This window comes from Netta rufina (assembly GCF_964035555.1).
Source record: "Netta rufina genome assembly, chromosome: 3".
Taxonomy (NCBI): Eukaryota; Metazoa; Chordata; class Aves; order Anseriformes; family Anatidae; genus Netta; species Netta rufina.
The window spans coordinates 14,636,411-14,658,956 of NC_140125.1; the positions used below are offsets into that span (position 1 = coordinate 14,636,411).

The 22,546-nt window shown below is 56.1% G+C and overlaps 2 protein-coding genes across 2 annotated transcripts in view; one reads left to right on the plus strand and one right to left on the minus strand.

Moving 5' to 3' along the window:
• Window positions 1-18,322, minus strand: part of LOC311208297 (phosphofurin acidic cluster sorting protein 2-like) — a 43,404-nt gene extending 25,082 nt beyond the window's left edge. Inside the window, exon 1 of the mRNA XM_084284936.1 lies at window positions 18,046-18,322. Within this exon, the coding sequence (XP_084141062.1) occupies window positions 18,046-18,311 (266 nt within the window). The 5' untranslated portion in view covers window positions 18,312-18,322. The remainder of the gene's footprint in view (window positions 1-18,045) is intronic.
• A 701-nt stretch (window positions 18,323-19,023) lies between these two features.
• Window positions 19,024-21,755, plus strand: LOC311207819 (transmembrane protein 121-like). The gene is made up of 2 exons (XM_084284130.1): window positions 19,024-19,294; window positions 20,585-21,755. Exons 1-2 carry the CDS (start codon window positions 19,086-19,088, stop codon window positions 21,522-21,524), a joined length of 1,149 nt encoding a protein of 382 aa, XP_084140256.1. The 5' UTR covers window positions 19,024-19,085; the 3' UTR covers window positions 21,525-21,755.
• The last annotated feature ends 791 nt before the right edge of the window (window positions 21,756-22,546 follow it).

Sequence of the window (22,546 nt, forward strand, 5' to 3'; positions counted from 1 at the left end):
AGCCTACCAACAAGATCTCACAGTTCTTATGCCCCAACAACTCCACAACATCCAAGAGGTAAGTCTTCTTTTCACGGTCCCTTCTTTCAGAAGGGCCCATACACCAATGTCATGCCTGTCCACGTGCTCCACTACCTGTTCCTTAGCTTCCACTTTTCAGCTGAGGATATCAAGGTAGTGTCACATAGTTGGATACTGACTTGAACTTTTTTCTCCCCAATTTTGTTAAAAATTCCCCAGTCTCACAACTCCATTAAAATAAAGTTCATTGAATCAAGATGTCAAGGCTAAGAAAACAACAGGAAGCCAGGATACACAAGTACCTTTACTGTTCTTGTTTGAACCCAAAGTTATTTATATAAAGGAATTTCAAAGCAATTTCATATAAAAGAATTCTTGGAGCAGGGTTTCTTCGTAAATGAAGAAATCCCAACCCCAGTGATGGGGCACTCCCTGGGCAATGCCCAACGCTTCTGTGTGAGGCTGACCTGTTATTACCACCTTGTCCACTAGAGCAGAGATTAGCAAAGCTGCTGTGCCTTTTCCACTCAGAAGGCAAACCAATCTGGATTTGTCACAGTGATTCCTCGGATGGTGAGGTCCTTCTATGAACTAACCCATCACATCAGGAGGAACGGCAAACACATCCAGTCACCAATGTTAAATTAACTGAAGTTACTTTGTCTCAAGCTCCCTATTTCTCCAGCCTTCAGAGAGAGAGCAAACAGAGCTTGGCAGCCTCAGAAACGTGTCAGACACGCTACTGAACCCATCCAGCTCCCAGAAACGTGGGAGGAAGAAACGCTACCACACAGACTTCAGCGGAGCGCTTCCCCAGAACCAGCACAGCTACACCAGACATCCTCACCTCCCCTCCTTCCTCCTCCAAGGCCCCTGAGATCCACGGGCGGCTGTGTAAATGGCTTCTCACACCAAGCCACCTCTCGCAGGACAGCTGGACGGCCACAGGAGGAGACAGTGACGTGCTGCCACCACGCTGGCCTCCGCAGCTGTCACCCAGGGGCACTGCCTTCAAATCCCAGCAGGACAAGGTGCTCCCTACAGAGTGCTCTTGCTTCGCCTTATGGTGCCGCACTGCTTTCACTGTCACTTGGCCAAGCGATGAGCACTCGGCCTGTTCAGCAGACAGGTCCTTACGGAGGCACCTGAGCAGGAACAGCCCGCAGACTGACCCCAGGAGGCGATCCTCATGAAGCAGGCAGCCACCAGACAACACCTGGCAATGACCAGCAGATATCCCAGCGAGAATTTGCTCCAAAAGCCATCTCAGCTCTTGGGTTCGTGGCTTTCCTATGGCTACTAGTCAGTAGCAGGGCTGCTCAACCACTACTGCACCCTCCCTGGTCCTAGAGAGAAGACAGCCAGACCCTGGGGAAGGCTACTCCCAGACCTCTTTGGCACTGATTATTACAATATTCGTGGTTGATAATAAGAGAACCCAACGTATTACTGTGAGATATTGCCCAGCCACATCTTTACTGTGTGAGCATTTACAGCTTTTACTGCAGAACCACTGGTGGGCTCCTTACCGGTGTGGTCTACATGTATCACAGGCCTCCTTGTGCAGCCAGTGAAGGGATTCTGGAGAAAGGGCAGAGAGGCAGAGCAAGGCCAGCCAGCTGAGCTCAGCCAAGGGGAATGAACTCCCAACGCCCTCTCGAAGCACTGCAGCCAGCTGGAAATCTCAGTGTCACGAAATTTCTGGGCTCACACAAGCACTCGACAACCACAAGTCCCGGCACCGCCGGCAGCTAAAGAGCAGCCAGCCTGTAGGAGAGGACTTTCAAGGTCTGCACCCCAAGGGTGAGCAGTGGTAAGTAAAAGTGTGAGTTGAGACCTCAAAACCAGAAGGCACTGATCTTAAAATAGCAGGAATACCTGCTCAAACCGGGACACCATACCCACAACAGAAGCATGCTCCACAGCCCTGGTCTAGGTGCTGTTTGTCAAGGGGATGCCTAGGATCCCATCCAACAGGTTATTTTTAAGACCTGGATCTTTAACTTGAGCTTTTCATTAGGCCGCGTGGATATCCCGGGCAGGGTTCAGCCACTCACCGGATCCCATGACCAGTACAGAAATAGCTCAGGGTTATTTTATCACTGACACTTCTGTCATTTGCTGTGACCCCCTCTCCACACATGCAGCCAACTGAGACATCAGAAGCAGGTTTCTTGCAGACGGTTTTGACTGAGCATAGCTGGCAATGGAATTTCTTTTCCTCCTTACCAGGAGGGCAAAGAAGCCACAAGTACTTTTTTTTTTGCGTCTGCACAAGAAGTGGACATGCTGCCCTTCCCGAAGCCCACTGCTCCCAAGAAGGCAGCTCCTCCAGCCCTCTGTGCACTGCTGGACGATCCCAAACTTACACCAGGGCACAGAAAAAGGGAGTCTTGGTCAAGGGTGTTTCATACCAACACACAGAGCAGTGAAGGATGCTAGACAAGTATCTTGCTAGAACAAATTCATGGAGCTGGAGGCTCTCCAGAGGAGAGAACACAGTGTTGGTTTGCTACTGCAGAAAACACATCAGTAACAAGGCACAGGGACAGCAGGACGCAGATCCGCAGAAGCTTCCAGGGGCAATATGTTTCAAAGGTGGGCTAGGAAATACTGTTTTGTTGCCTTAAGTCTGGATTTGGGATTACCTAGAAGGACAGAAACAGCCTGCTATCAAAGGAAAGCAGAACTGCATCAAAAGTTGACTTCCAGCCATGCCCATTGTGTAAACATTATCCAGAAGTCAGCCACGTGAGGAATGAGAGAGGACGCCAATCATGATCTTCTCCAGGGCCCTCTTCAGCCTCCCAGCTGGCAAACAAACCAACAGCCAACTATTCCAGGAGAGGACAACGTCTCTGGAAGAAAGCTTCCCACTTGGGCTGTGCCAAATTGGCAGGCACACAAGGGCTGGCTCCCAAGGGCTCGGCTTCAGCACCTCTTGGGCCCTGCTCCAGCCCCAGCCCTGGGGAGGAGGAAGAGGAGGAGGAGGAGGAAGAGGTCAGCCACGTCCACGTGCGCCTGGTGGCTTGTTTCCAGTCGCAGGAGGATGCGACTGCTCCGTTAGGGCAGTGCTGCCAGCAGGATCTGAGGATGTCAGCAGTCTGTTCTGCCTTTCTGCCTTGCACAAGTCGCCCACGTGCATGGTATTGGTTCATACAAGCCTATTTCAGAAGGAGTTGAGAAAGTTATTACCATTATTTCTACCTTTGCCTGCTCAATCTTGTTGTCCTAGTTACCAGGGCCCTGGTGTCTAAGGCAACCAGCCTTGGCAAGTAAGCAGCACAACGCGGTGAGATGCAACACAAATATTTAAGATGACTTTCTGGAACAGCAGAAGTAGAAACAACTAAGGGTAGTCCTGTGCCTGTTTGACTCCCCGTCAGCCCCTCAGAAGCCCAGGAATGGACTCTCAGGCATGCCCGTGGTACACCCAGGAGGCACATGCTGGGCAGCAAACCCAGCTCACACAGGCAGGAGCTCTTCCTGCACACCCCCTCGCACAGAATTAAGTCTGCAACAGTCCCGTGCCCAGACTGAAGATCGGCACCAGTGCTACCATTAAATAAATGACCCTCCTCTGTCCACGTACAGCCTCTGCAGCACCCAGGCCCCATGTCCCTAGCATGCTGGGATATTTCACGCAGGCATTACACGGCATCTCCATCTGGGAACTGCAGTAACACGACACTCCTTTGGTCTCTGAGATCAGGAACAGCTCTGCAAGAATTGATCACATATTTGCTTCCCTGTTGGTTTTTTATCCTACACGTCTGATACCCAGAACATCCCCAGGGGCAAGGCAGTGGTATCACTCAGCTGAAAGTCGTCTTCAGCAAACCGTGTGGCTTGGGTGGTGCAAGGGGAACCACAATATGATCAGACTCACACATCCATCTGGCAACTCTCTAGCCTTGGAAGAACAGGGATATATTAAGAAATCATCATTATATTATATATTACAAGAAAACATAATATTGTAAGCATATATTATAAAAAATTATATAATATATTATAAGAAAACATTATATATTATAAGGAAACATTCACCTACTTGGGTACATGCAATAAAATGACCCCACATCCCTAAGCAGGCGTTACACTGGGTGGATCAGCCACGGCCACTCCAGTTCCCCACTTTCCAGCCCCTGACAGCCAGGGCTGAGAGGCACAACAGAAACCAAAGGGTCAGGTCCAACCACTAGGGCAGTCCCTGAGCTACTGAGAGGATCTGATACTTTCTCCATAGCCCAGCAACTCTGACCTGTTATGATCATGACCCAAGAGTATATTCAACTGCATAGAAAGCCCAGCGTGCCCTGAACATGAAGTACACAGTAGTGCTAGGCGCCTCACAAGAGAAATGAAAACAATGTTATTGTGCTGAGAAAGATGGTCAAGATCCTGAAGACAAGAAAATGTCAGTCCAGATATGCACAAAATGCCCCACAACGCATAACCATAAGGATGTGCTTAAAATTCAATCTAAAGGAAACAAAAAAGAGACTGCTATCTCTCCCCAACCCTTAATTTCCCTATTTTACAGCCGTGTCTAGCATTTAATTAATCAGTTTCTTATCTGCTAGAAAGCATCCACATGAAAGGGGAAGTTTCATTTTCTCCCACGGTGATTCACGTTGTCTCACACAAAGAGATACGCGCCCAGGGCCCTGCGAGCATCCTTACAAGAAAGCTTTGGAGCTGCAGAACAGAATTACTGAGTCTGTGGAGCTGGCAGGGCTTAGGACTGAGGTCCTAAGTTACTTTGGGAGCTTTAAAAATCCTGCCTTTGAGGGCTTAGCTCACAGCCCTGTTTGAGCTACACTCCACTTAAACAAGCTCCAGAGGAATAAGCTGCCCTGCAGCAAGTGCCCTTTTAAGAGCTGTGTTTCTGCTTAAGTCACCAATGTCTTCTCAACTAAAAGGAAAACAGCAAATTACTTCCAAAAAGCTTGATTTTAAACTGCGGCGTAGCTCGCTCTGACCAAAATGCACCAGAGCCGGGAGGCAACAACATATTTTCACTACCACGGGAGTGAGCAAGCAGGGGCTGCAGGGGAGACAGCATGGACATCCCGCATGGGCTGCAAAGGTACTGTGGGCAGGTCTTTCAGCAGCCGTCACGACAGATCCCCCACTTTTTTCCATCTGAAAAAACAACACGTTTGAGATCTCCAAAGACTGCACACACCGCTTTCGGAGCAGCGTGCGCTGCATTGCGTGCAAGCCCAGCAGCGTGCTCTCTGCCGAGAAGTAGCCTGGCCTGCTTCAGCACAAGAGGCAATAAAAACACAGCGCTAGGCTCAGTGAAGTGCAGTGAGTAATCCTCCGAACCACCTTATAAGGGCTGACAATTAGTCAGGGCACGGCAGTCTTCCAGCGTTTTCCAAAATCCCAGAAAAAAAACGGGCATTTCCCCCGCCTCCTTGTGGACAGCATCTCTCAAAGCTTGAGCTGAAGCACCTGATGCTGAGCACCTGGCTGAGCCTCAGCCATACAACACCTCCATCCCTTCGGCTTGCGGCAGCAGCAAGAGTCAGCAGGCTTCATGCAAACACTCCTGTCGGCCCCTCTGCTTGCTCGCAAGTGCCACGTAGGAAGCAGACATTATTCCAGCAATTCTAGAGACAACCTGAAACGTGAGGCTCGTCCACCATTTGCATTTCTGTCAGCACTGCTCCTGCCTCCCCCTGCGCTATCACAGCTCGACAGCAAGCCCACCCTCACCTCTGGTGACGCTGCAGGATGTGAAAGCTCCAAAACCTGCAAAGCACAAGGATAAATCCCGCACGTGCACGTGCCTCACTGACGGCAGACATAAGACACAAGGCCAACTGTGCATTTTTAGGGGTTGCTAGCTCTTTCTGGGAGTCAGTCTTGATTTTGCACAGCTGCTGCTGAGGCTGGTATCTGAGCACCAGCGATAACCTGTCTAGCACACCCCCCTGGCTCCTGCTTGAGCTGTGTCTGGCTCAAGATTTGGAAGCTCTGGGAAGATGGCTGCCGCTCAGTCAGTGAATGCTGTCAGCTCACAGACCAGCTACAGCACGGCCACTTGGGCTTAAAACAACCCCGTGCCCAGGAAAATCTGTACCAGCCTCACATATAATGAAAAAGGAGGAGTGCTTACACACACACGCTGCTTGCAATCCCCTGGGGAATCCCAGTGCTTCAGTGCAGCTCCACTGTGCCTCGGTCCTTGCAGAAGAGCCTTTCTTTCAGCTGCGGACATATTTCCATTTCTGCAGGGAATTTTGTTCCAGGCGTCACCTCATGAAGGTGCCGGGGGTTGACAGCAATTGGTAACACTCAGCATGACTGGTGCTGGGTGAGAAATGCTTTATTCTGCCCCGTTATCCTACAAATCACCTTAACCGAGGCCACAGTAATCAAACCAGACATCAGTGACAAAACAAGGAGGAGGGTTAAGCCAGGAAGACCTTCTCCTGACACTGCTGCCCCTGACAGAAAGCACTGCAGGGCTCCGTGTGGTGCGCCTCACGCCGCAGGCCGTGCCTGTCGGAGCGCTGCCGGGCACCCTCCAGTCACTGCTCACAGCTTTCCCCCCACATCCCCGGGGTTCAAACAGATCTCATGGTTCTTCTCCAGGCTCCTTTCAGGCCCTTGCAAGAGACTGAGCATCACCCTGGCTCTTTGGGGACACCGACGTCCCTTTTGGAGGACGCCAACAAGCCAGCAGGCCCTGTGCTTTGTTCTCAACTCCCCGTGATTCCCCCCCCACTGCCGTGTGTTTGAGCACATGATGAACTGACTCAACCTGTTAATCCAGCAAAGAACAAACCTAAAAAAAAAATAATAATAATAGAAAATAATGATTTGTTTCCTTGTGGGCCAGCACTGAGGCAGCTTGCCACGCACGCGCTGCAGCTAGCAGCAGAGGAGGGCTGCCAGTCCCAAGCTGTTGGGCTGGGGCTGCCAACTGATGCCATCCACAGTATCGCACCCGGTATAGGGTCTGGAATTCTGCCTGGGATAGGAACAAAGCTTTTCCCCTTTCTTTTGACCAGCCCAAGGCGTGAGTCACCTGGGGGAAGCGCTCCCAATGCCAGGCGCACCTATCAGGGCTTCCACTCAGGGCGAGACAGCAGCAATTAGCCACCTCAGGGTGACTCTCACCTTCTTCTCCCTCAGCACACCCAAAAGTATGAATGCATCTCCATCGTCACGGCGTTGTTGGCTTGATCTGAGTACTTTTATTTCATCTGTTTTGTCCTGTGCCCAATCCTGCAATCTGCTACTGCGGTTTCAAGCGACTACGCTGGCTGTGATGAGAGCTCACACGACAGCTTTGGGCCAGGTGTCCCAGCTATTTGCCTCACAGGAGATGAAAGATGCCAAACAACATCTAGTTTTTGAAAAAAAAAGAAAAAGAAAAAAAAAAAAAAAAAAAAAGCTGATATTTGAGGAGAGAATTAATAGAAAACCACTCAGTGTCAGGATCACGTCAAAGCCCAGCAGGTGAGCCTTCCTACTGGGATGTTTTTCCATATTTTTGAAGCTCAGGTGGGACATCAGTTTTGAAAGTCTGTCAGGCCTGGCCTCCTGGAGAGCATCCACAAGCACCAGACTTGCTCGGGTAAACCGAAAATGGCAACGCACCAAAAACCCACAGAAAAATGATTCATCTATCGGTAACAACATAGCCTGGGTTGATGTCAAGCCACCTCTGAAATTTATTGTCCTTTTTTTAAGGTATGGCAAGAGAATAAGGAGCTGCAAGGCTGAAAAGCGCCACCCCTTCAGAGAGGGGATGCAGATAAAGCCATGGCCCACTTTCTGGGGTCACTACTCCGGCAGCACAGCGTTGGATACTCTTTGGCAGGAGTCAACTCCAACATTTGCCAAGCTGAAAGCTCCAGAGAGGGAAGCTCAACAGCTTTAAAGTCACTGCTGCATTAAACAGCACCTGAGCCTTTATCCTGAGAAGCAAAGTTAGGGCTTTCTGAAGGTCTGATTCCCATCCTGGCACAGCACAACTCCACAAAGGTAGAGCAAGCCATGGGATTTGCTTCCCACGGCGGTCAGCCAGCCCTTCAGACAGCTCCCAGAAGGGCCACAGACAGCTTTCCTTCTCTGTATGCCCAGGGACAAGCAGCTGACAGGAAATGGCGGCACTCGGCTCGAGAAAAGATTGATTTTTTTTTTTTCCCCTTTTCTAAGAAATAGGATTTGTAATTACCCGGTTTCCCGCTTGGTCTAAAAGCGGAGCCACTGATGGGAGATCAATATCTGCGGCCGGTGCTGCACAGACAGCTCCAGTGCCCCTGCCCCTCTCCTGGGGAAGGGAGGAGGTTTGGGTGCAGGGTTTGGGTGCAGGGGAAGCGGAGGTTTCTCGGGAGGAAGGAGCAAAAGGCGAGGCATCCATCCCCAGCAGCCTGCAGCTCTGGCATTCCTCCCCTCACCCACCGAGCGAGGAGCTCCTCAGGAAGGACTGGAAAGCAGGAACACATGTTGCCCCCTCCCCACCAAAAACGAGGCTGACTAATCTCACCCAAGCCTGTACGAGAGGAGATGGAGCTCGGCTAGCACGGATGAAGGAATCAAAAACCACAGGAGCCTTCCGGCAGCCGCATTTCAAAGTGGGTTTTCAGCCAAATGTCTCTCTGCTTGCCAGCGGAGCTGCTGCGAGCTCTGCAGTCCCACCGGGCAGTGCTCCTCTGTGTCCAAAGGGGCAGCATCCCCAACACAATACCCCACTTCTCCTTCAGGCTGGTGAGAAATCCAACTGGGAAGGGAGAAAACAATTCCTGCCGGCTCATCGAGGCTCCCTGCTAGGGGTGTCAGCTGCTGAGAGCCAACGCTGGGTTTTCACATCACCTCACGCTAAGAAGTGGCCCCGACCACCACTTTCAGGCAGGCTTTTCCTGGGCACCAGAGGGTACTTTGCACGCTGCAGTCACAGCCCCTCGCGCTTGCTGCAATCCTCATGTGTTACTAAACTATTCGCACTACAGGTGATTCAGCAAGGCAGCCAGCGAAGCCTGGAAGGCTGCCAACAGCCATTGAGAAACAGCTTGAAATGCATCCCAAAGGACAGGGGAAGAATAAAAAAAAAAACACAGCCACACACCTCAAAGCTCGGCTTTCTCCAATCTGCTTTGAAGCAGGTGCCTGAGGAAGGAGCTACTGCTCCCCAGGTTTGTTCCGCTCCGGAGCTGTGACCACGGGCTGCCTGCTGTCAGGAGCAGGATTTTGCATCCAGCTGGGATAAAGCCCAGTCATCCACAGCACGGAGGCAGGTTTGGTGCTGAAAGCCTTGTTTTAGGGGCTTCTCACCCATTTCATCCAAAAGCCACGGCCCCTGGGAAACACACGGCTTGTCCTGCTGGGAAATCCCTGATTGCATTGGGCACCTTCCTTCAGAGCAAGGGCTGCGTGAGCCTTCACAGTCAGACCTTTATTCTCAAGGACAGGAAAGGCTTGGCATTCAGAGGATGATATTGCCCCAAAGCATCCCTCAGCAGCCCAAGTAAAAGCAACCTAAGCCTGCCTGAAGAATCACAGTGCTTTAAAGGAAACCTAAAGGGAGGGGGGAAGAAAGAGGGGCAAGAAAGAAAGTAGCTCTGTGAGACCTGGGCAACTCAAAGCACTTTTCTTCTCAGGTGCGTCCATGTGGAAGAGGCTACTGATGTCCTTCCATGAGAGAAGAAGACAGAATCATGCTTGGATGGATATATTTAGAGGGCACTTGCTGTGGACCTGCATCTATACCACGAGAGAGCTCGTGAGCTTCACTCAAGCACAAAGTACAGTGGGTAAGGAAGTGTTTAGCTTCGGTGGATTTGCTGTATGTTTGTCCTCCATATGGGAAATTTATTATTAATGTGGTGAAACTCAGCGCAAGCAGAAAATCTTTGTGTTTCAGGCTGGAAATCTTAAGACAGCATCTCAAACCCAACGTTGGGCAACTGAAGATGGGCAATGAATGCACATACATGGCTTAAAGTGCAAAGCGAGACTTCTTGAAAAGGTGTTTTAATCAGTCATACCCAACCCCTTCCACATTCCCAAGCCTGAAAAACTCTCCACTACCTTGTTTCACTGCTCTGGTCATTTTACTTCCAGCTGCCTCGCCGTGCTATCTGTCATTAGCAGACCTACTCCATCAGCAGGCTGCTCGGCAGCTTCTTCTCCTCCCAGACACCTCAAGCTGTCTGTGCACAAGAACAAGGTCACTAGGCACAAAACAGATTCACATCCCTCATTACCCATCTTATCTAATGCCAAGGTATCACTCAGAAGCAACGACTGGCACTTGCAAAGCCCTGGATACCCTGCAGGTACAGAAGCCAGGGTGCTGAGCTGGTACTGCCCAAGGAGCCCACAGGAGCGGGGAGAAGCAGGAAGGACTGACAGACAGCTGCGTCACCACAGCTCAAGTGCAGAGGTCTCTTGGAGCACACATTTCCAAACGTCCTTGCCAAAGGTGCTTACTCGCCACAGAGGTCCATATTGTTGTCTTTAAGGTGCGTGCACACACCTACTTTGGTTACACACCCAAAGAGGAACAGATGCTCTGCAGAGCTCACATCTCATCTTGAGGGAAGAAAAGACTCATGATTGCAAAATAAGGGAAGAAGAAGTTGTTCAAAAGCCTCCTTTCAGGCAGCACGAGATAATTTCACTCAAACCCGGAAAGGAGCAAGTCATCTCCCTTTCAGTGGCTTCATTTCACGCAGTGAGCCAAGAACCCAGAGCCAGGGCACTCCAAAGGTACTTCCAGAAATCCTCACACAACATTTTTTTATTAATTTATTTGTTAAGAAGATTCTTTTTCCCCAGCATTTGCTGTTCTACCTGCTGCTGCTGAGGATGTCCCTCATCTTGGGCAGAGAAGCCACATCAGAAGTCAACCCACCAGCATCACCGATGACCCGGGGCTCCTTCTCGAGGGCTCTCAGCAGCAAACATTCGCTATGCCCTGAGCTGAATTGAACTGATTTCTGGGTTAAACCAGAACAGAATTCCAAAACCTCACGTGCTTTATTTGCATCATCAAATACCACTATTGCTGGCAAAACCAAATGTAACTCCACATTTCCCTTTCATAACCTCTTTCAGGGTGCCGTGCTGCCGGCTGCAATAAGGAAGATGCTCTGCAGAGCTGGCTCAGCCTGAGACCCTCCCCAGCAGAGGAGGGCACCGAACATTTGTGACCTCAGCAGAAAGCTTCTTTGGCTTGAAATCACGATATCCACTCTGAAGGCAGAGACCAGGGAGCTTCTTGCACCGCTTACTAACACGGACTGCTTGATCACAGCTACCCTGGATTTTAAACCTTGATCTACTTAGCATTGCCTTCTGCCCCTAGAGTTCCACCTGCCTGCGCGTCTCACAGCCAGCTCTCCTTGAAAAGTCATCCACGTTCACCGTGGTAGGAAAAAAGTAGGTTGTAATTAAGCAGAGTTATTAATCTTTTGTCACTCGGGACCCCGAGCCCGTTCGTATTCACGTCAACAGGAGTGCCTGGCACTGCCAACAGGGTGGGACACCGCTGCCTCATCATTTTTCAGAAGGAAATATAAGGTCTGGGGGCTGGTAACCGACTGCCTTGCCTTCCTCCTCCACAGGCACCACATCCCTGCCTGCAGGGGTAGGGAACCAAGCCTCCTCCACCTTAATTGTGGTGCGACGGCGTCCGGATTAAAGGATGGCAGTAATTGGATCGCGTGCTGTATTCACAACCAATAATAAGGTTAAGAGCTTTCCTTTCCCTCCTCTCAGACAGGCCCCGGAGAGGCAGAGGTTTAGGGCAGGAGGGAGGTGTTAAAGCCTTCCTCCCCCAGCTGCCGCAGTGGCTTGCAGGCACGTTTACCTCCATACGTAGGCAGCAAGCACGCTGTGCTGTGCAGAGGATGAATGGGAGCACTTGAAACCACTCTCCTGTCACTCCGCGTCCCTTCGCGTTAAATACCCACACGGGTGCCTCGCTGGAAACTGAGGCTGCTAGTCATCAAACAGCCTGGCCTGAAAACATACCGTCCCCTCCCAGCCCCTCTCCTGCACTCGCATCCTGCTGGAAAAGGAGAGCCAAGACCTCCAACCCCCCTTTAACCACCAATTTCTGTGACATGTGGATCTTTGTGGTCTGAGCCAGGGTGGAATGGGGAGACTGGATGGGGAGTTGGCTCGTTTATTGGCAACACCCAAACATCTGGGGACTGGGGGAAAAAAAATTGGGTGAGGACAACCCAGAGCAACCAAGTGTTGCCCCAGCAGATGCACAGAGCTGCAGTGATATAACCACATCCCCCAGGCTCTGCTACGGCCACACCTCGCTGCTTGGGGCAGAGAGGGGAAATTTAATCCCCGTCTCTGCCACTCCTTAGCTGTTGGATGGATCGCTTCACCTCTGCTTCCTCCTCGCCCATGTCCATCCAACCCTGGGAGCTCAGCCCCTGGAGAACAGGCGGCACCACCACAATGGGACGTGGGGCTCTGCGGGATGAGGCAGCAAGGAAAGCACTCCTGGCGATGGGGCTCCAAGAGGGCTTCTCTCCTGCTGCTCCCTTCTGAGACCTTCAGGCTTCCCCATCTCCGCTCCCCAGGCTGCAAAGCCAGAGCAGAGCCCCCAGCCATCTCCTCTGGCTTCAGCTTTGTCTCTCCAGAGTGCACAAGCAGTCTCTTAAGGCCCCATTTTCCCCAAAAAGGACAAGTTCCTCCCCTGGCGAGCGCTGGCACGCTGCAGCAGGACGCTGGCTTTCGGAGCAACGCTGCCACACGTCACGGTCACAGCACAAGCGAGGAAACAGCAACGCCACGGCCTGGAAACGAGCAGCTGGGAACAAAGTGTGGGGACCAGGAACGTGAGAGAGGCACAGAGCAAGCAGCTCCAGATCCAGGCTCCGCATCTCAGCCTCGCTTCAGCGTCCAAACCACAAGGTCGTCTTCCTGCTCCGCTTTACAAACGAGCGACTTGGTTAACAGCAAGCACGTGACGGAATTCATTCCTGCTGCACAACGGCCTCCCGAGAAACGAGAGAAAAGAGCTGACTAACCAACAAAGCGGTGGCGAGGCTGCATCCTGCAGCCAGCTTTTGTATTGTGTTTTTTTTTTTTTTTGATGGGTATGTTCCTCGGGAAGCATCACACCAGTCAGTGCTCATTTCAGATCACTGTGCTTGAACTTCCAGCCGTTCGCTTGGGGTCTAGCCCAAAAGCAACCCGGGGGCAGACAGAAAACCCAAAAGTGCAGGTTCTGAAGAAGCGTTGTTCTCCATCCAGTTGGGCCGTGCTGAAACCAGGCGTTATGCTGAAGTCACGGACCTTTTTTTTGGCAAATCTAACAGGTTTTCCACTTCTCTGCCCACCAGGGCAGGCTGCAGCCCGACACTCGCCAGCTGGCAGGGCTGGCCAGGCCACACCGCTGCCTCTCCGAGCATGCTGGAGATGGGCCAGTGTGGCCGAGCTGGGAAAAGCACTGAAACCAGGTCAAGATTAGTCCACAGAACCACAGCAGCTTCCTCCAGGTCTCAGCTGCAGGCAGTTCTTCAGGGGCGAAGAGGCAGCAGCCGGGCAGAGTGTGTTGTGAAGACTTCAGAAACGAGGGATTCTCCATCGTCCGGGGTGCCCAGGACAGCTCTTGATGAAAAGGAGCCTGTGCCACACAGCAGCTTCTGAAACCCAGCTCTGACAACTCACCTACTGATGGTGATCACAAAGTTTCCTTACAGCTCCCTGCTTCTGTGATTCTTCATGGCAGCAGCAAGCCCAGCCACCACCCCATCATTTCCTATGCTGGTATCTTCAACAGTGGGCAAGCGCCTCAGATCTGACCCCCTGCAGGCTCAGGAATATGGCACCACGCTACGAGAGGTCTCACGACATGACATGTTTCAGAACAGAGCATGAGGAGAGACCAAAGTGCCACAACAGCAGCAGTGCAGCCCTGCGGAAAAGACTTGGGCATCCATTTCGAAGCTTCTTCAACTGAAACAAAAACCATTTACATTTTCCTTTAAAAAAAAAAAAAGTTCAATTCTAAAGAATTGCACGGTAAAGATCCTTCACTCAAAAATAATTCTCACCACAACTGGTAAATTTGGATCTGGGCTTTCCACCCGCTTGCTCAGGCCCCTGAAATAAGGGGTGATGCTCCCCTAAGGAGCAGGGCAACAAAGTCAGCCCCAGGGGAGCGGGAACGTCTCGTCGGTCCGAGGTGACACGAGCAAGGCATAAATGCAGAGAAATGGGAACGCTGTCCTGTGGCCTGACGGCAGATTAAGGAACATAACAGGCAGAGGAAAAGCTTCAGTTAAGGGACTCGATAAACACCAGGGGGAAAAAATGAGTAAATTATTCATATACACAGCACGGCATGAAATTCAAATGGACATCCTGGGTCTGCTTCTGACAAAGGAGCTCACAAGAAAGAAAGGAATACTCGGAGCCAGCAGCCTCGGGCAGGAGGTAGGAGCGGACCGAAATAAATGGCAATTGACGGGACTGTATTTCGGGGAAGTGCATCCAAGAACCTTCAGAAAGCCTGACTGCGGGACAAGGCCTGCTATTCACTAAGAGAGAAAGAAAACCCCAAAGCTATTAAAACACATCCTGCGAGCATTGTCCAGCTGAAAAACAAAAGCCACGCAATAATGGGCTGTGGCCGCTGCAGCTTCGCAAGTAATAGCCTCTAAATCCCGAGAATAAGAGAAAATTAACTAGAAAACAGAAAAATTAAGATTCATAACTGAAGGTTACTCGGTTACAGGTGGGTAAGGAAATAGAGAAGCAAGGAAAAAAGGGAGAATGGTGCCAAGGTTATCAGCAGGAGTGTGCGGGGCCTTTGAGGGAAAGGAGCAATGAGAAGAAACTGGATGCATAAGGAAGGTGGGAAAACCAACAGGCTACCAGAAGATGGCTGAAGGAACACGGGAAAAATGCAGGCCAGATGAAAGGGAGCTCTTCTGAAATACATAAGTAATGTACACCTAAAAATGCTGACCTAAATAATACGGATTCAGCGACACTATCTGGGCAGAATTGCCCATGAGACATTTTGGATGAATATGATCTTCCCTGGTAGAGAAGAAGCGTTAAGGAACAACGAGAAGAGAGCAGGAGCCTTTGCAACGGGACGGCTCTTGTCCTAGCCCCGTGACCATTATAACAGCACTACAGCCGATTGTTAGTGGGCTTCAATTCTGGGGAATGGAACAGAAGGCGTGAGTTCAACCATCACCCTAAGCTGCTATGAAAGGAATTTGGGTATCCTGGGCACAGAAAACAGGTAAAACCCACAGCTGTGCGTGTGCATTTTTTGTCCAGGCGACGGTCCCATACGCACTGGCGCTGCACCTCAAGTTACTCTCCGCAGAGTCAGAAGGATTTCCAGTGAAAGTCTAAAAAACCAGCACGAGGAGGAAAGTGAGGAGGGCCCAGAAAAACGAGAACACAACAGGAGTTTTTGTCAGCCAAGCAGAATCTGTTGTTGGCTTAGCCCGCACGAGGCAGGAGAAGCAGAAACCGCCTGCGCGATGACAGCGGGCAGTAGGTCGTAACGGTGCTCGCGTTGCAACAGGCCTGCGAGGAAATGCCCGTGCAGAAATGCCCCTGCAACTCCGGGCCGTGAGCACGGGGGATGAATCACCCCGCAGAGCGGGCCCCGTAAGCACAGCGGCACCCGAAGCACCGCGCCTCTCCCCCGGGCCCGCTGCTGCCGGCGCACGGAGGCACCTGAGCAAAAGCCATCGCAGGCATCAGACGGCCTCTAGGAACATTTTGTTTTCTCAACAGGACAAAGAGGAAATCATAATTCAGACACGGCAAACAGCACCGGCTACGAGGCTGCTTCCTCAGAGGCCGGGGCCTCTCCCTGCCCGGCGCTGCGCCGTCCCCCCGTGGCATCCTACTGTCTTTTTGGGGAATCGTCTGCAGCCATTTGCTGCTCCCCGAGCAGCTTTTGCTGAGGCTGGAAGTTGGCCGTGAAAACCCCCGATTTACCCAGGGAAGCAGTGAAAGCATCAGAGGCAGACAAACGCTCGTTATTCCGGCTGGAAGGAGATGGTGCCTTAAAGGATCGCTGAGCACGGGGGCGTTCACCGCCAAGCCGGCCTCGGAGAGGGGGATTTGTAGGGGCTGCAGAGAAGCCAGGCTGCGCTCCCGCGGGGACGGAGCAGCCCCCTGAGCCCCGTGTGAGTGTACCCACGTACCGCAGAACCTGCCTTCGCCCTCCCAGCTCAGCCACGGCAATCCCTGAGCCCAAATGCTGCCTGCATCTCGCACCCCCGGCTAGAAACGCCGCGACCTATCGCGGAACCAGCATCCCCGACACGCCGGCTGTGTCACGGAAAACGAGCAAGAAGGAACCCCAATCGGGCCATCTTATCTCGTTTCCTAATTCTTCAAGAGCTCGCGGCCTCTCGGATATTAAAGGCAGCAGGCAGGAGAGGCGAGCTATTAACAGAGGTTGAAAAATAACACTGCTTGGCAAGCCCCGAGCCCCAGAGCGTGTTTGCACAAAGTCCTTCCACGCGTTTCTCCCGAGCGCGGAACAATGCGAGCACAGCACGGCGCTGCTTCCACGCAGACAGACATTTTATTTTATTCCGTGCACACACCTCTCCCGGCCGGGCCCCGAAACCACAGAGAGACCCCAGCAGGAAGGGCCACACCCCCGATCCGAGAGCGAGGCAGCCCCCAAAACTCAACGGGGACTTGGCTCAGCGCCCTGGGTTCCTCCCCAAAATCCTCCCGGCCTGGGCACGGCCCCTCGGCAGCCCCTACACTCGCTCAGGGCCGGGAGGATTAAGACCAGGGGCGTGTAGGGGACAAAAGCCCCGTTACTGGGCGTTGCTTTGCCACCGCTGCCACTCCCGGAGCGCAGCACAGCCTCCCCACAAACCCAGCTCGTTTTTGGGGCTGGGAAGGGAGAATCGCCTCCCGGCAGCTGCTCCCAGCTTCTGCGTGCGAGGGCTACATCCACACGTGCTGCACCACCGCCCGGCTCATTGCTCGACACCCACAGCCAGGCACCACCTCGAGGCACTCCAAAGCTGCCCCCAGCCCCCAAACCTTCACCCAAACCTCAGGCACTTCCAGGCTGCTGCCCGTGGAGCCCAGGACCTTGGTGGGCAGCACACCAGCTGGGCATTATTTCCAAACACTTCTGCTCCCTGCTGTCTGGCTGCTGGACCCCCATGCTTCTCGCTCCCAACTCCTCAGCCGCCTTGCGCCCCTTCCAAGGGCTGGTTCTTACCGTGATTTATTTTCTCTGTGCTTTTTCCACGTGTGTCATAGACTCAGTAGGGTTGGAGAAGGCCTCCAAGAGCACCTGGTCCAACCATTCCTGTACCACCAATATTACCACTAATGGAATCATTGAGCCACTGAGGTCAGAAGAAGATCTCCAAGAGCACCTGGCCCAACCACCCCCTACCACCACCATCACCCACTAACAGACTCACTGAGGTTGCAGAAGGCCTCCAAGACCACCTGGTGCAACTGCCCCTGTACGACACCACCACCACTAACAGACTGATGGAGGTGGGAGAACACCTCCAGGACCACCTGGCCCAACCATCCCCACACCACCAATACCACCGCTATCAGAATCACGGAACCATTGAGCTTGGAGAAGACCTGCATGACCACCACCATCACCACAGGCTCACGGAGGTTGAAGAACACCTCCAGGACCACCCGGCCCATCCATCCTCATACCACCACCATCACCATGAATAACCACAGGCTCATTGAGGTTGAAGAACACCTCCGGGACCACCTGGCCATCCATCCCCGTACCACCACCACCACCGGAATCACGGAACCACTGATTTGGGAGCACACCCCCAAGCCCCCCACCATCACCACAGACCCACGGCGGTCGGAGAAGCCCCCCCCACGCCCACCCCACCCACCCTCCCTCCCCGCGACCACCGCAGCGCACCGCCCCCTCCCCGCACACCCCCCCCCGAGGCCCGGCGGCTCCTCCCGGTACCGGGAGACACCACCGACCCCCGAGACCCCCCCGCTACCCCCGGGGGACCCCCCCCCGGGACCAACCTGGGCACGCAGCTGGGCGCCGAGCGGTCGATCTCCCACGTGGCGAACAGGTTCATGGGCACCGGCACCGGGCCGGGCCCGGCGGCCGTCACCGCCGCGGCGGCCGGGGTGGCGGCGGTCATCATCATCGCGGTGGTCGCCGTGGCGGCCGCGGTGGCCGCCGCCGCCCCTCCTCCTCCTCCTCCGGCCACCGCCGCCGCCGCTGCCGCCGCCGGGGGTGCCGGGGGGGGCCCCGAGCCCAGCGCGCCGCCCGCCGCCGCCGCCATCCCCCCGCCGGTGGCGGCCCCGGAGCCTCCGCCTGGGCGCGCGCCCGCCCGCTCCGCCCGGTGGCGCGCGCGCGCGCTCGGCGGCGAGCCGGCGGCGGGAGCGGGCGTCCCCGCCGAGCCGGCGGCCAATGGGAGGGGGGAGGAGGGGCTTGGCGGCGGGGCAGCCGGCCAATGGCAAAGGGGGAGGGCGGAGAGCGCGGCCAATCGGGGCGGGGGAGGAGAGAGGCAGCGGGCAGCCAATGGGAGGAGGAGGAAGGCGAGGAGCGGCCAATGGGGGGCGGCGGGGGGCGTGGCGGCGAGCCCTTTAACGCGCGGGCTGGCGGCGCGGGCGCGCGCCGAGGGGCGCGGCAGGGCGCGCGCCCGGCGGGGTTGCCGTGGCAACGGGGTGGGGGGGGCACCCCCGGTACCCCCGTGCGCGCCCCGCTACCCCGCGGCCCCCCCACCCCCCCCCTGCAGTCCCAGCCCCCCGGAGCGGGCCGAGCGCGGTGCAGAGCGGAGCCCCCCCCGCCCCCCGCCCCGGTACCGGGCCGCTCCGCTCCGCCTCGCCGGGGGCCGCCGCAGTCCCCGCCCGGCCGGGAGGGGCCAAGCGGCGCCGCAGAGCCTTCGCCGGGCGATGCCGCGCCGGGCACGGGGCCGCCACCGGGGCTGCCCCCCCCTCGCCCTCCCCGTGCCGGCCCCGCCCCGCGCCGCTTCCCCGAGGTAAAAGCGCGGCCCCGGCGGGGGGAGCTGCGGGGCCCCGCTCCGCCGCTGCGGCCCCGTTTGTGTCGCCGAGCCATGCTGCGGGCGGACAGCCAGAGCCGGCCGCGGCCCCCCGCTGCCCCGGCCCCGGCCCCGCCGCCACCGTCCCTCCGCGCCGCTCCCCGGCCCGGCTCCGAGCAGCTCCCCGCCGCCTCGCCGCTCTCCTGCTGCAGCCCGGCCGCACGCTCGGCTGAAGGCTCGGGACATGCGGGCTTCGGGGCTTTCGCCTGTCCGGGCACCCCCAGGTAATGGGGCCAAGGCGGGGGGCTCGCTCGGCGCAGGGGTCGTGGGGTGGCAGCCCTATGGGGAGCCCAGAAGTGGGGCAGAGCGGCTGCCGGGTGGGATTTGGGATGTGGGGCAGCGTGCGGGGGGGCGGGAGGCTCACAGATCCTCCAAAGGTTTGAGGAACCAGCAGGGTCAAGCAGAGAAACCCTTGGGGTGCCCCATCTATCGGGACCATCATCTCCCCCATCCCCACCACCCTCGGGCACCTCTCCCTCAGAGGCACCCATGCCCAGCAGGTTGCATCCCTCCGAGCACGCAGGTTCCTGGCCCCGAAGTAGTTCTGGTAGCGCGGTGCCCCGCGTGCCCCGCTCACAGCCCCCTGCCCTGCCCCGGCAGCGCGGCCAGCAGCCCAGCCTCGGCCTCCATTTCAGCCCCGGGGCTGGCTCCCCTCCAGAGCAGCTGCCACACAGGGCCCCGGCTCCCTGCTCCCTCCGGCGCTGGCAGCAGCCGCCCGCAGCTGTGCTGGGCCCAGAGGAGGGAGCCCGGCGGTGCCCGTGCCACCCAAACCTCGTAGGGTCTGGGCTTTGCTCTGCCTGTGCCACGAAGCCGAGCACCAGGCTGAAATCGAGGGCCTCCTGCAGAGCTCTGCGTGCCCAGCGCTGCCTCCCGCTGCTTATGGTGCCCAGGGAACAGCGGGCACGGGCAGGCAGCTGTAGGCAAAGCTCTTGAGGAGCACGAGGCTGGAGGAAACTGAAGATGTTGGGCAGATCTCTTCCCTCCCTCCCACCCTCCAGCTTATTTTTAGCCCGGCTGTCCTCTCTCCTAATGCCGAGGATGGAAATGAAGGAGGCTAAAAAGATGGGCTCTGCCTCACGGCCGTTAAGGACCTGCTTGGGATGAGGGCACGGCCACGTGTGCCTTCTAGGAAAGAGCAGAACCAGGGCCATGGACCGGGAAAGCCCACGGAAAATATAAGGCACTAAGAGATTAAGCAGTGCGAGGAGCTCCAGGAAGAGGCAGGAGCACCCCAAGTGCTCGAGGGACACCCAGCCTGCCCCGTGGTCCCCCTACACGTGGCTCCTGGGGTCTGAGGTGGGGCTCGTGCCCGTTCCCCGGCAGGATGTCCTGTGGAGACATGGCCTGGCACGTTCTGGGGGGTTGAAACAAAGCTGGGGGAAAAACTGATGACCATTCACCTCCCCCACCCCTTCTTCTGCTCACCCACGGTTGGCGGGGAGAGGGGGGGACAAGAGGGTGGGGGCGGGCGCGCCCGGCAGCTCGCTGATGGCCCTGCCTGTTCCTCCGCGCAGGATGGTGCCCCCGCCACCCATCAGCAAGCCCCACGTGTGCCTCTCCACCGTGCTCATCATGAGCAGCCTCGTCCTCATGGATGCCTACCTGGTGGAGCAGAGCCAGGGCTCCAGGAAGCTGGGCATCTGCGTCATGGTGGCGGTGGGCGACGTGTGCTTCCTGCTGGTGCTCCGCTACGTGGCCACCTGGGTGGGGGCGGAGGTGAAGACGGCCAAGCGGGGCTACGCCATGATCCTCTGGTTCCTCTACGTCTTCGTTCTGGAGATCAAGGTCTACTTCGTCTACCAGAACTACAAGGCTGACCGCAAGAGCCTGGACCTGATGGCCCGCAAGGCGCTGACCTTGCTGCTCTCCGTCTGCATCCCGGCCCTCTACGTGCTGCTGGTGGCCACGGAGCGCATGGAGTACGTGCGGACCTTCAAGAAGAAGGAGGATCTCCGCAACCGCCTCTTCTGGGTCATCGTGGACATGCTGGACGTGCTGGACATCCAGGCCAACCTGTGGGAGCCCCAGAAGAAGGGCCTGCCGCTCTGGGCGGAGGGCATCATGTTCTTCTACTGCTACATCCTGCTCCTGGTCCTGCCCTGCGTGTCCCTCTGCGAGATCAGCATGCAGGGCATCGGCATCGTGCCGCACCGCATGATGCTCTACCCCATGCTGAGCATGCTCACCGTCAACATCACCACCATCTTCATCCGCGGCAGCAACATGCTCTTCTTCAGGGACGCCCGCGTCTCCAGCATCTTCATGGGCAAGAACATGCTGGCCATCGGCCTCAAGGTCTGCATGTTCGTGCAGTACCAGCGGCACCGCAACCACGCGCCGCCGGGGCCCGGCCCTGCCCCGCAAGGCTCCTGCCAGCCCCAGCCCTCCCCGGCGCCGGGCAAGTCCCGGGATCAGCCCGCTCGCCCCGAGGAGCCGGCCCAGGACAACACGTGAGGCAGCAGCCGCAGCCCCGACCGCCCCCACAAAACACCAGGAGGGCCGCAGAGCCCCCCGGACTGCCCCCGTGGGCTGTGTGGGGACGCCACTTGCCCCACCGCGGCGTCTCGCCCCGCTCCCCGTGCCGTGAGAGCCAGGTGCCCACGCTGGGGGCAGCGAGGACCGGGCTTCCTCCGGCCTCTCCTCCTCCTTGGACAGCCGCAGGCTCGGCCACGGGACCTTTTTCGTACCTCCCTCTTTGCAATAAAAGACCTGAGCCCTCCTCGTGTCCGTGTCCCCCGTCCCTCGCCTGTCCCAGTGTCACGTGGCGGTGGTGGGGAAAGGGGAGCTCATTGGTGGCCACCCAGATGCAGGGAGAAGGTTCCAGGCGCCCACATGGGGGCATTCTCTCCTCGTTTCTCCTGCGCTGGACAGCAGCAGGTGAAACCCGTGTCCATGGTGTCTGGGGCTGCAGCAGGATTGCTGCCTGCTGGGTGCATCTCCCAGCAGGTGGGGATGGGGACATGGGGACCTGGGAAGGCAACTCCTGCATGGCCAGGGCTTCCAGGTGAGCCCACTCCAGCCTCCTTCCTCAGTTCTCTCCTTGCACCGTTACCAGGAGAGATTTGTCCAGCTCCAGGATAAAAACAAGGCGTAGAACAGCAAAATGATGCCACAAAGGGGCTGTGAGAGCCTTGAGCTTCGGTGCCACCACAGGCGTAAGGCTGCGGCAGGCTCTGCATCCATCACGAAGCCAGGAGAGGAGGAAGAGGCCGGGCAGAGCCCACGCCTGGCTTGCTTTGTGCTAAGGGTGGCTGCGGCTCTCCTCATCGTCCCTAAGCGAGCTGGCACATCCCACTTCTTCCGCCTTCCCCCAGTCTCACCAAAACCCGTCAGCAGAGCAGGATGCGCGGGGAGGCAGATGCCTCAGTACCGCCCTCAGCCAGGCACGGTGGCGCTGCTCGCCTCGCTTGCTGCTCGCTGCGGGGCCGTGCCCAGGTTGGGCAGGGAGTGCCCGGCCCTGCTGAACTGGGTCCGAC